The sequence below is a fragment of the Phalacrocorax aristotelis genome, chromosome 6 (genome assembly GCF_949628215.1).
Source record: "Phalacrocorax aristotelis chromosome 6, bGulAri2.1, whole genome shotgun sequence".
In the NCBI taxonomy this organism is placed as follows: domain Eukaryota; kingdom Metazoa; phylum Chordata; class Aves; order Suliformes; family Phalacrocoracidae; genus Phalacrocorax; species Phalacrocorax aristotelis.
In genome coordinates, this window is record NC_134281.1 from 31,277,696 (window position 1) to 31,289,745 (window position 12,050).

Consider the following 12,050-nt stretch of genomic DNA (forward strand, 5'->3'; position numbering starts at 1 on the left):
CATAATGCACAAGAACTGTAGGCATCTACCCTGGCTCCTATATCAGGTAGTGTGGAGGCCAGCCTTTGTAGCTGGGAGCTTGGTTGAGTTCCTCCCAGAGGTGCAGAAGATGAGGCTATGCTACCTTCATGCTTTGCTGAGCCTGGAAGAGCCAGGAGTAGCTTGGTGGACAGGTCCACGGCCTCAGACATGGACAAGGGGGGCCTTCTAACAGGGACCACAGTAAAACTGAAATCTAGAGGTGCCTCATCACTGTCAGCCCTAGTCCAAATGTCTCACATTCACCAGGGGAGAATTCTCCCCAGGGTTTGACATTTGGGGCACAAGACTCAAGCTTACCCTTGGTTGCAAAATTTGAAACCCAAGTTAACAAAAAGGAAAACCCTAAGAATAAAACTCAGCCAGGGACAGCTTGTATCAAAGCCCATTCTCAGTGACTATGGAGCCTTGGCAGTCCCCACAATGACAACAACATCAGGGTGCAGCCCAAGGTGTCTGTCTGTTCATACCAGGGTGGAGAGGCCTTGCAGGGGCATAGGGGTGCCAGAAGCCAGGCATTTCAAAGCAGATGCTTATATCTCCCTTCGGTCCCCCCAGGTGATCCCGTTTGCTGCTGATTGTGACCAGGACGAATGCACGTGCCGTGACCCAGCAGCCGAGGAGAACCAGTAGTGGCACCATGAAGGGCCTCTCTCGGTCAGGCGAGCGCCAGAGGAGCGAAGGGGCAGCAACAGGGGCCGCTGGGGAATGGCAGAGTGTGAGGGGGCAGGAGGCATAAGGAAGAGCTGGGCAGGGGGATGGCAACTGTGCACAGAGGGGACGCGTCGAGGCCACCGAGCAGCTAGCGGGCTGTGGCATGGGAGGGCAGGCGCGTGGCAGTCCCCTCCCTGTTGCTGCTCCCTCCCAAACCCAGCCAGACATGGGGCCCTGGTGCACACTCGAGGGGTTCAGCCAGGGGGTCCGGTACCACCTCAGCCACGTACTGGGCTGGGCTCCACGCCAAGAGCCCAGGTGCTGCCATGGACATTTGTCGTGGTCCAGCATCTGGGTGTCTGTCTTTGCTCTGGATTTTGTCACTATTCACCCCCCTCTGCTGTACAGGCTTCTTTTAGCAAGGTCGAGGTAGTTGTGATCTCTCTGCAAATATTTAAACTTAATTATAAATATATATACATATATATATAATATATATAAATATATATTATATTTTCTTTGCTCATGATGAAGCTGAGAAAGGATACCCTTTGTCACACACCCATGCTGCTGTGAAGTACAAACCATTGGGAAAAGCACAGGTCAGGGCAGGAGGAGCAGGGAATTTCCCCTTCCTTGCTGAGAGGGAGCTGGAAGGAGGACAGAGAGAGAAGCCAAACACCCTGGCCGTGCCAGGAAAGAGCTCCCCAGGCAGGCTGCAACCTCAAGGTGCTCTCTGCATCTTGCAGGCACCAAGTTTTGCCCTTGGGATTTGCTGGTGCTTTGCCTTGCTCTGCTTAGGGTCCTGGGTCAGGATTTTGATGTCGAGAAGAAACCCTGCTGTGCCCTTGCACAACCCTGGTAAGCACAGCAAGTTCAGTGAGCACTGCTGCCTGAAAGGGCACTGCAGACCCCTGTCATCCATTATTTCAGAGCCCTCTGTGAAGGGTTACATGTCCATAGGGATCGCTGCGTCATCGGTAGGAGCAAAGACACGCAACAGTCCCTCTCTGCCTTGCTCCCCCTGGCTACTGCGCACCCAATTAGACAAGAGTTGTAGTGGGCAACCCAGAGTAGCTGTGTGATGCTCTGAATGAAGGATGATGAGGTGGGCCTTCTTTTTTTTCCCCATGTCCCATTTCCAAACATGAGCTTCAACAGTGTTGTCAGCAGTTCTCAGAGGAGACCAGACCCTGCAATGGAAGGAGAGACAGGACACGAAAGACCTGTCAGAAGACTTTGAGCATCATCATCTTCCATTGAGATTTTCCTTATTACTATCTCTGTGGCCGAGCCCATCAGGGTGGACATACAGTCAGACTTTCACAAGTCTCTTACTCCTGTAGGCGCTAAGTGAAAACCTTCAGATTCACTTCTAGCCCCAAAGAAGACCAGCTAGAAACTTCGTCCTGCATAGCTGATGCCCAGAAGCTCATCTTGGCAGCCTCAACCCAGCCCCATAGAGGCAGCAGTTAGGGAAGGTGCCTGGCTTCAGCTGGGGTTATTGCTGATGGCTTTGTGCTGCAAAGAGGCAGAGAAAAGGAATAGAAAGAGAGGAGCAGAGAAGGGACCACAGAGGATAAGCGCAGACACACCGGTGTGCACTGGTACAGTCCCAGGCTGGGACCAAGAAACCCAAGGCTGCCCGGCTACGTTCTACCCACATAGACTGTGCTGGTGGAGTCAGGCTCCAAGCCAGTTTCTCCAGCATAAGAGTGATGGAGAGAGGGTGACACAGTGTGGAGAGACCGGGGATTTTCAGGGCATCCTTTGGCTTTTGCTAGCTCCCCCACCACAAACACACCTTTTTTGTCAGGCATCTCCTGAAGTTATATAGGGCTGGAGGATAGGAGTAGGGTCAGAGGCACCTGGACGTCCCACCAATGTCCAGGCAGGAGACTCCTTGCCCTCTCTAAGCCCTTTCCTGATCCCAAGTATGCCCATCACCCCATGGCACGTCACCTCCTGCCTGCCCTGGCCTAGGCAGGGATGCAGGGGGCACAATGGACCCCATCTCTTGCAGCAGGGATGCACTGACATTTCTGTTCCCATCATGAACAGGTGCCAACACCCAGGGTTTTCAGCCAAATACACTGTCAGTTTGGCAGAGCTGTAATTTTTTTTGACAGCAATCCATTTCTCAATTAAAAACAAACCCCAAAAAACCAAGGAAGTCTTTAAAAAAGCCCTTTCAGACTCTTCTGGCCTCAGTGTGCCCCAGAAGGTGCAATCTGAAAGCCCGTCCTGCTCCACCAGCTCAAGGAAGGGGATATTCAGGGGTCTTGGCACAGCAGGAGCGGGTGGACACGGCAGCCCCCCCCCCACCTGTGGGGATGCTGGGGATGCGGGATGAGGGTGACACTCAGAGGGAGATGGGAGAATTTCAAGTCCCAGCATCTTGTGATGCCAAACCCTTCCCTGCCTGGTGTCAGCATTACCTAGATGCCTATGTGTTTAGATGCCAAATTTTTACCCTTTTTGGCATGAAAATCCTGGTCTCAGCAATGGCTTGTCCCTGCTCACCAGTGGATAGGGTGACCAGAGGTGCTGGCTTGGCTCATGGAGATTTGTACTTCTCATGGATAGCTTCTACGTACCGAAATATTGTTCTTCAATAGCGACACTGAGCGGTTTTTGTCCCCTTTAGGGTTTTATTCACAACGGAGGCTGCTGCTATTTTTATTTTTTTGTATTTGATAATTATTTTTTATAAAAATCTATGAAAAAAAATAAATAATCTTGTCATCCTCCACCGCTTTTGCTTCCTTGCTTCACCCAAGGAGGGGCCAGGGTCAGGGAGGGAGGTGGTTCAGCTGCTGCCAGCACCTTTGGTCCCACATACTCTCCTCTGCCTCAAACTATGGGTTCTCCCAGCTGCCTCCCAGCACTGTCCCAGTCCGGTGGGAGACCTCCTTTGGGTTTTAGGTTGGGGACACCCCCCAAATCCCCCACAATGCTCTCCCTGTTCAAGGCTGCCACTCAGGCAGCTTTTGCTGTGCCACCAGCTGCGAGGACACAGGGACCAGGGCAAGATGATGCCATAGTACTGAATCCCCTCCCGTGGACAGCCTCAAATCCCACAAACATCCCTTGTCACTAAGGCAGGGGACATCCTTGGGGTCCTCCTGGGTTAGGACTTCACTTCAAAGATGCCCACAGCTGCTCCACTCTGCCCAGTTGGCCAAATCAGTGTTTTTGGTCCTCTGGAAAATGGGATTTGCAGCATTTGATCAAGTGGCCTGTCCCATGGAGCCTGCTGCAGCCACAGCCCTGCATGTCACCAGCTATACGTGGACATCCCCTCCAGACCAGGGTCACCTGGAGCATCTGGGCCAGGTTTGAAAGTCCCGCCACACCCCCAAGCTGGAAGGCTATCATGCCAAGTGGCACAAGGTGGGACAGCATGAAGGTTCTCCCCTAAAAGACTTCCCCTGTTGCAATTCCCAATTCCCAGTGGCCCCCAGCCAGCCAGGTCTCTCATGGAGCCACCAAGCCACAATGGTCTGCAGTGGTCACATCTGCAACAGGACCAGCCTGCCCTGTGGTCTCTTTCTCAGCGCCTTGCAGGGTGATTTACTGGGAGGAAATACTGCTTTTTATAGACTTTGGGGAAAGAGGATTACTGGGCTTTTTTTCTTCCCACTGCTACCTTTTCCACTGTTCAGGTTTTTTTTGGTGTATACTTATGGGTATTTTTTTCCCCATTTTTTAAGATAGTTTCAACTAAGCAAATAAAATGGCCCTGAAAAATGTCAGGTTGGCTTCCAAGAGCAGAACAAGCAAGCACAAATGGCAGTTAACAAAATCCAGGCTGCATTTCCGATGGACCAATCTGGGGACATTTCAAGCCTCTCCCCCTCCCAGACAGGGGCAAGAGGGAGATCCCTCAAGGAGCCCCTTTGCTGTTTCACAGATCAGTGAAGGGTTTGAAAAGGCCAAAGCCGTGCTAGGAGCTCTTGCTCTTTCCTTTGTCACACACCTCGCTTGCAAGTGGTGGAGAAAGTGAGTCATGGCTGAGCAAGTGGAGAGATTTGGAAAGGATTGAAAAACACAAGCACTTGCAGTGGGTTGGGGGCCAGGGGGCTACTGGACCCTGGGGGGGCAAAGCCAAGGCCATGGAAAACAATGAAATCCCAGTTTTCCTCCTGCAGGGCTGACATGAGCACATCAAGGGCCCCAGAGAGGAGTGATGGTCTGAGAAAATGGAAGGAAAACCCCTAACACAGGGTGCCTGGTGTGGGGCACCTGGTGTCTGTGAGCAGGGAGCACCTGGGGACAAGGAGCTGCCCCCACCAGCCCCAGGGCAGCTGGGCGCATTGCACAGCCCTCCCTCCTCACTGCAGCCAGAGTGCCCTTGGCAATCTGAGCCATATGTACCCAGCCTTGATTGAAACAATCTGAGGTGCTTTGGTTTTGTGTTGCTGCTGGAAGCAAGCAAAGCCCTGGCAAGCCCTCGGTCCTGACTGTCTGTGCCAGAGAAGCTGGGGGTGCATGGGAACATGCAGGCAGGGCTGCAGGCAGGACTGCCTCCAGTGCTAGCCCTTGCACCATGTCCAGGGTGTCGGGTGCCCAGAAGTTGAAGGGGGTGTACTGCTGGGGACAGCCAACTCATTCTGAGTCTCCCTCCTCGTTATCTTTTTGTTGTGTCTTTAAAACCCGCTCCCTCCTCTTCCAGCTGTCTCTGATAGCCACGTGCCTCCCTTTGCTCCGCACCAGCCTTTCCTCCACTTCTGGTCTTTGCATGGACTCTCTCATCGCTCCCTGGAGGAGGAACAGCATCTCCTGGTGACATCAGATGTCCTCTCTAGGGCAAAGGTCCCCAAATCATGCACTTCCACAGGGGCTAGGTTTTCTCCCACAGAGGACAGCACATTAAGAGGCTCCACAGCCCCAAACAACCAGGGCCCCAGTTGTAGGTCTTGCATTTAAATCAAAAAGGGCAGTTGTCTACGGCAGTAGCTAAGCGACAAGCTGTTTCCCATTCTGTCCCCTCCTTTCTGCCAAATACCCAGCCTCAAGGCAAGAGACACCAACCCCTGCGTCCCCAAGATGAGGGGGACATGTGGTTGCTCTTTCAGCAACACAAACTGGATCTGAAATGTTTTGTCAGCTGTTATGGTGGAGGAAACAACCCAGTCAGTCGTTAAGAAACAGGGCAGCCACCAGGACTGGGTAGGACACGGTACCCTGTGTGAGGATCCCAGCAGTGCCACATCATTCATGCATGCACTGAAATGAAGAAATCCCTGCTGATACTTGCTTTCTGAGGTTGAATAGGGACTGCTGGTCAATGGCAACCATTCTAATGTCCACACACATTACCAAACCCTTCCTAAAAAGCTGCCATTTTGTGTCAGCTGGTGATGCATCCTTTACAGTCCACTTCCTTTTTGGGGTGGCTTTCTCCAAACACCCATCTCTTGCAAGCCAGATGACCCCCAAGGAGATTTTGCTCTGGTGAAGGTGTGATGAGACAGCTGTGCCGAGACCTTCTTACACAGCAGCTCAGGCTTGCGACTGTGTGCCTCACTGCTGTGCAGCCCCTCTTCTCCTCCTTCTCTTCCTCCTCCTTATGTCTTGTTCCACAGCCACAGGTTATTGTGCAATGAGCTGGTGGCAGCGACAGCACTTAACTGCATGGAAAATAGCAGAAGGAAAGTAGAGTGTGTATTTTTAGCTTATTTTCCTGCTATTTAGCAGTGGGAAGAGAAAAAAAAATCAAACTGTTCCACAAGACGTAATGAAGTCTGGTTTCCTATGGATTCATGCGCTATAGCCCGTAAATCCCCCTTCTCCCATGTCCTCCCAGGCATCCTGTCTGCCTGCCTGCAGTAATCCCCAGCTCTCCCCTGCTCTCCCACCCATCTGGCAGGGTGGGTGGCTATACACACTGGGCTTGGCCAAAGGGCCAGCCACTACAAGTGCTGATGGCCTGAGCACTAGACACAACACCGCACTGTAAGTGACTTTCAAGGCATCCTTTGTGTCTCTCCCCTCTGCCTAGGCACTGATTTTTGCACCATTCATAGGACAGTAATGTTCTTGATGCTGCTAGTTCTCTGTCAAAAGTCTGCCAGATAGACCAGGAAGTTCTCAGGAGATGGTTGACCACCAGACAGCATCATCGCATCCACCTTAAGCCCTATAAAGACAGGCTAAAAGGAGCTTTTTTTGACTCTGCTCCCAGATTCCCAGCATCCACGGAGGTTTGCAAAACAAGGACTGAGAGCCCCTCCCGGAGGGTATATAAATGCAGTCTTCCTCCCAAAACGTGGCGGTGCCTGCAGGCATCCACAGTTTCCCATGCCCTGAGGAGAGGTGCAGGACGTGGCTCCAGCTGTGTGTACTGAATGGTTCGGCACTTGGCTAAAGTGGGCAGACAGGCTAATGCTAAACTTGTGTGAAGATGCACCTGAGTTCAAAGGCTGGGATTGTTTCATCCACTACCAAAAGATGACATCAACTGGATCAAAACTATAAACAAACACTCCAGTTTGCCAGAGCCACGGATTACTAACAGCTCCGTTTAATAGTCAGTTAAATTGTCATCTGGAGTTTTACATTGTGTTACAATGATATTTTGTTGTTGTTGTTGCTGTCGTTTAAAACCTCTTTTTTTAAAGTAATCCGGAAGGGTTTTGTGTTTCTTGCCACATGGCTATCTCACTCTAAACCACCCTACTTTCAATCTACAGTAGTAAAACGTTACATTAGAGTTTTAATAGAACATCAAGGAACATGAATTGTAGCCATCTTTGTAAAGAAAAGGACCAAACCATCTTTATATGTTAAATAACTCCACAACAAGTAAAAGGTAGTAATGCTATTACAGGGATAGGGGTGCAGCAAAGAAAAGATAACAACCCAGAGGTTCATCTCAGGTGAATGATTGCTCATTAATTCAGAAATAAAACAAGAAGAGAGGGCAGGGGACGAGGGAGTTTGCAGAAATGGATGGAAAATGGTGTCTTCTCCAGCTTTCGTGTGGCTGGCAGCATGGGAAGACCCAGGAGTCCAAGAGAGAAAATACTGTGCAGACCCAACAGTAGGACCCCGTGGTGGACATGGATGAAGTCAACTCTGGAGGGAAGGGCACAGCTCAGGGCTCACCCACAGCTCTTTTGTGTGAGCAAGCCCCATACACATCTCACCAAGGACAGGTCTGCAGCCATGCTGCAACCCACCCACCCCCAACCCACCCCTATCTGGGCCCCCATAGTAGGCTGCTGGCATTTGTCTGAGATGGGCTTATGTGTTAGTTGAGGGATTTGGGCAAGAAAATCCAAGTTTGGGCAAAATTCTGAATTGCAAAGCCAGAGCAAGGAAACGAAGAAGGAAGCCTTCACAAAGCCAGGGCCATCATGAAAATAGCCCCACAGACATGCTATGCTGGCAGGACCTGCCAGCACAGCAGATGCAGCAATGCTGCAGAGGTCAACCAAGCAGAGCCCCACCAGCAGATTGGGTGGTCCATCATGGGATGTGGATGCCAAGTCCCATCCAACTGTGCAAGGGTGCCACCGAAGCACCAGGACGTGTGACTTTCACCTCGCCCTCCAGGGTGGTCCCCCTCCCAGCCCATGGGGAAGCTGGGGCTCAGGGAGCAGTCTGGCCCAGCCAGCTGGTGATGCTGCGGGCTTTTGGTTGACCATGCAAGGGCATTGAAATGTGAGCACAGAAGCAGAACAGAAATATCTGCAGAGCCCCAGCACAAATCTTGGGGCTGGACGAAAAAGTAACTTAGGCAGGTGTGAACACATGGGGTGTCCAGGGTTTTCCTGGCAGCATCACAGCGAGTGGCTGGCAGTCTGCACTGCTCCTGTCCCTGCTGCTGCACCTAGTAAGCAATAAAAGAGAGGTCTGCTACCCAAATGAAAACAGTCTGCATTTCATATAAAGGCCACGTAAGCAGTGTTACTTGGCTAGTGACCAACTTGCGTCTGGGCCAGAGCAGCCTTCGTTCAAGCATCCCTCCGAGGTGTTGAGCGGAGGTGCCCTTTGCCCATCCCTGGACTGCTGCCCAGCTGGAAGTTAAAAGTTGTCTCAGCATCCGCTGGGAGAAGCAAGAGGATAAACCAAAGTGTCTTGGTTAAGACTGCCAGTGGCTGAAAGGAAAAGGAGCAATGGCTCAGTATGGGTCACCTGCCCATATATACCTGCACATGGAGAGAGCACTGGTCTTGCTTTAAGCCCCAAGTCCTTGGCAGCATCAGACACACCAAAACATAAGAGAAACTTGGGAGAAAAAAAACCCAAAAGGATCCCGTAGACTTCCTTCTTGCAAAGAGTAGGCATTTGCCTGATGACTCCTGCTAGACACGTTCATTACAGAAATGACACAGGGATGCCCAGGTAATACTGACTGCTAGTGGCTGGTCCCAGCAGCAAGCCGGTCCAAGCCATCTGCCCCTGGAGGAGAGGTCTGCCCACAAGAAAGGACAAACAAAGCCCTGTGTGGTCCTGCAGGAAGATGCTGTACTGCTGTTGAGCAAATACTGTACTGCAGTGCTGTCGGCTGTGACTGGCTGTGGACCACAGCTGCCTCCCTCTCAGCACCACGCAAATATTCAAACCATGTCCTTGGCAGGTAGGAGGAGGAATGAGGCAGAAAATCATAAGAGACAGGCTGAAGATTGCTCCTGCCAAGACTGAAAAAATGAAAAGGAAAATTCTCTCTGAAGAGGCATCATAAAAATCCCACTGTAGGGATCCTAGCTAATCCAGATCAAAGGTGCACAGCTGGCAAGTCCAGAGATGCCTCCTCTGCAAACCAGGCTGGAAGCTGAAGCTAAAAGGAAGCTGTTTGCTGCCTCCAACACTGTCAGTGGCAACAGGGTTTTGGAGAACAATTTTCTCTGAACCAAGCCCAGTGTCCCAGGACAACCCCAGTTCTCTAATAAAAAAAGTCACTGGTGAGAGCTGCAGATGTGAGCCTGAACATGGGCAGGCAACACTCCAAGAAGCCTGCCCATGATTCCATGTCACCAAACCCCCTCTGGGACCAGGACTTCCAGGACCATCCTGTACTGCCGCGTCAGGGTAAGCTACACCCTGTTCCCCTCGCCATGCAGAACTTGGGCTACACCACAGGTACAGGGCAGCTGGTGCAGAAGGCAGCCTCCTCCATGCCATCTGGGTGCTGCTGTCTTGGCTGGAGCTCTCCTGAGCAGTAGTTTGACATTGCTTCAAAGTCTTTATTATGGTGGTTTAAAAAAAAAGTAATGGAATGGATTTTTAAATTCACTTCCTAGGAATGTGGTCCCACAAGAAGAAAGCTCACAATGTCCAGCTGACCACTGGCCCTGAGGCCAAGCTGCCTTTGCTCTGAAGGACTCTACATCTTGGAGCAGACATGGGCTTTGACCATGACAGAAGAACCTGAGGAGATAGGCTCACCAATGCCCCTCTCTCCTTGCCCCAGCTGGTGATACCACGCCAGCCTTGCCATCGCTTGGCCAAGTCTCATCCAGACCTTATACTTCGAAATTTAAAAAAAAATAAAATCCCAGCCCTCTTGGCCATCCAGTGGCTGTTTTGCTCAGCCATAACCATTAGCATCTCAACCTGACCTGTGTGCCCTGCCTCTGTTTTCCCAACCTTGCATCACCTGCTCTCCCATCTTGGCTCTGTCACTGTATTTCTCCTGTGACCAGTGTCCCCCACCCTTGGGGGTGGTCCCCACAGCCAGGGTAGGGATGGGGCAGGAGGGGAGGGCTGTGGCCTCCCAACCTGCCCTCTCCACCAATGCTAAGGAACCTCTTGGCAAAATGAATAAAACAAAACCAAGAAAACTGGATCCCACAAGACTTCTAACTAGAAAGGCTTTTGGCCAAGTTGAAGAAGAAACTAATACTGAATCAGTCCTGCACAGAGCAGCTGGTTTCACTCCCAATCCAAATTTTTGCCTCCAGAAACATCAGCGACACCCTACCCACCATGGGTCTGTGTGTAAAACCCTCACAAGCACCCGTGGGAAGGCCAGTGTGAGAGTGGGCGCCCGCAACCCTCAGTAGTCCTTGTCACCATAGTCATTGTAAAGGACACTCAGCGTCTGCTCCTCGCAGGTCTTCTTGAGGTCCCGGTTGAGCTCTGACCAGTCGAGCCCATAGGGCTTAATCTCGCTGTAGCGGCAGGCGAGGTACTTGAGGGATGAGCGCTGGAGGCTGATCTTGGGCTCTTGCAGGAGGCCGTTGCACCAGCTGCTGAGGTCCCCCAGCTGCGAGAGGATGAGGCCAGCCTTCCTACAGCGAGGGCGGGCAAGGGGAGATGCCAGGGGGCAGACAGTGAGGGGGCAGCGTGCGTGATGGAGACACCGTGGGGGGATGGCGGGAAAGGCAGGAGGAACATATGAGGAGAGAAAAGCAAAAAGGGTTAAGAACATCGTGGGCACTCCAGGAGGGAGAATAGATAATGCTAGAGTCAGGCAGCTTGGAGAACAGCTGAGTGGAGCCTGATGCTGCCATGACAAGGGGGGACTGCAGGGCTGCGGGGACACACCAGCCTCGTGGCAGCGCTGCAAGCCTAAATGCATGTGAGAACAGCCCCCGTCTGGGTCAGAGATGCCCATGCCGCCTTGGTGATGCTGGATCTGCTGCGCTGGTCTTGGGACTCACCTTACAATTCCCTGCTATGTCCCCCCCTTCTTCCACCCCATATTGTTCCCACAACAAGGCCAGGTTTGCTGAGAGTTTAGTGAGGGGACAGTCACAGATGTAGCTGTGAAACCCCCAGCACCTCTTGGGATGGACATCATCAATGACTCAAATGGCATCACCAGTCACTGCCGCAGCTACTGGACCCCAAATATGACAGCATGGGAAAGCGAGAGCCAATAGCACTACAGGCAGTGGGGAGAAATGCTAAAAGGTGTCAGGCATGACATGTGTGGCCAGCCCAGGGCAGTGTCACCCTGTGTGTCCTCTCCATGAAATGAATGCGTTGCATGTTTGGGAACTGTGCTGATCACTCATGGTTTGGTGTAGGAGACTTCCAGTGACATGGCAGGAAGGGCAGGGAAAAGGTGGGCATGCCAGGAGCATCATTCCCTTGCTATCATGTGGCTGAATGGGACGTAATGGAGAAGAAATGCACAGTATTGCACTGTGCACCACTGAGCATGAAGGAGATTTAGGAAAAAAAAAACACTCAAAGTATCATGCCTGGCTTGTAGGGGTCTGTATGGAAGGCTGAAGTTTAGGTAAAAATTATGATCCTCATAAGATGTAATATCACAAGATATAAGTACAATGAATGACACTCCTGGTACATGACTTGTAATGTTTAGTAACAGTTTAGGAAATGTGTCCCACAGGACAGCGTGCAAACTAGAAGGAATACACTAAGGCATATAACACAGG

At 51.6% G+C, this 12,050-nt stretch overlaps 2 protein-coding genes across 4 annotated transcripts in view; one reads left to right on the forward strand and one right to left on the reverse strand.

The window, feature by feature from the left end:
• Positions 1 to 3,445, forward strand: part of PAPPA2 (pappalysin 2) — a 95,341-nt gene extending 91,896 nt beyond the window's left edge. Inside the window, exon 22 of the mRNA XM_075096847.1 lies at positions 598 to 3,445. Coding sequence (XP_074952948.1) covers positions 598 to 672 — 75 coding nt within the window. The 3' untranslated portion in view covers positions 673 to 3,445. The remainder of the gene's footprint in view (positions 1 to 597) is intronic.
• A 3,751-nt stretch (positions 3,446 to 7,196) lies between these two features.
• Positions 7,197 to 12,050, reverse strand: part of ASTN1 (astrotactin 1) — a 56,633-nt gene continuing 51,779 nt past the window's right edge. For 2 of the 3 annotated variants that reach the window (XM_075096849.1, XM_075096848.1), the window contains exon 23: positions 8,435 to 10,934. In XM_075096849.1, coding sequence (XP_074952950.1) covers positions 10,700 to 10,934 — 235 coding nt within the window. In that variant the 3' untranslated portion in view covers positions 8,435 to 10,699. Of the gene's footprint in view, positions 10,935 to 12,050 lie in introns of all 3 variants that reach the window. The other variant, XM_075096850.1, reaches the window with a different exon arrangement.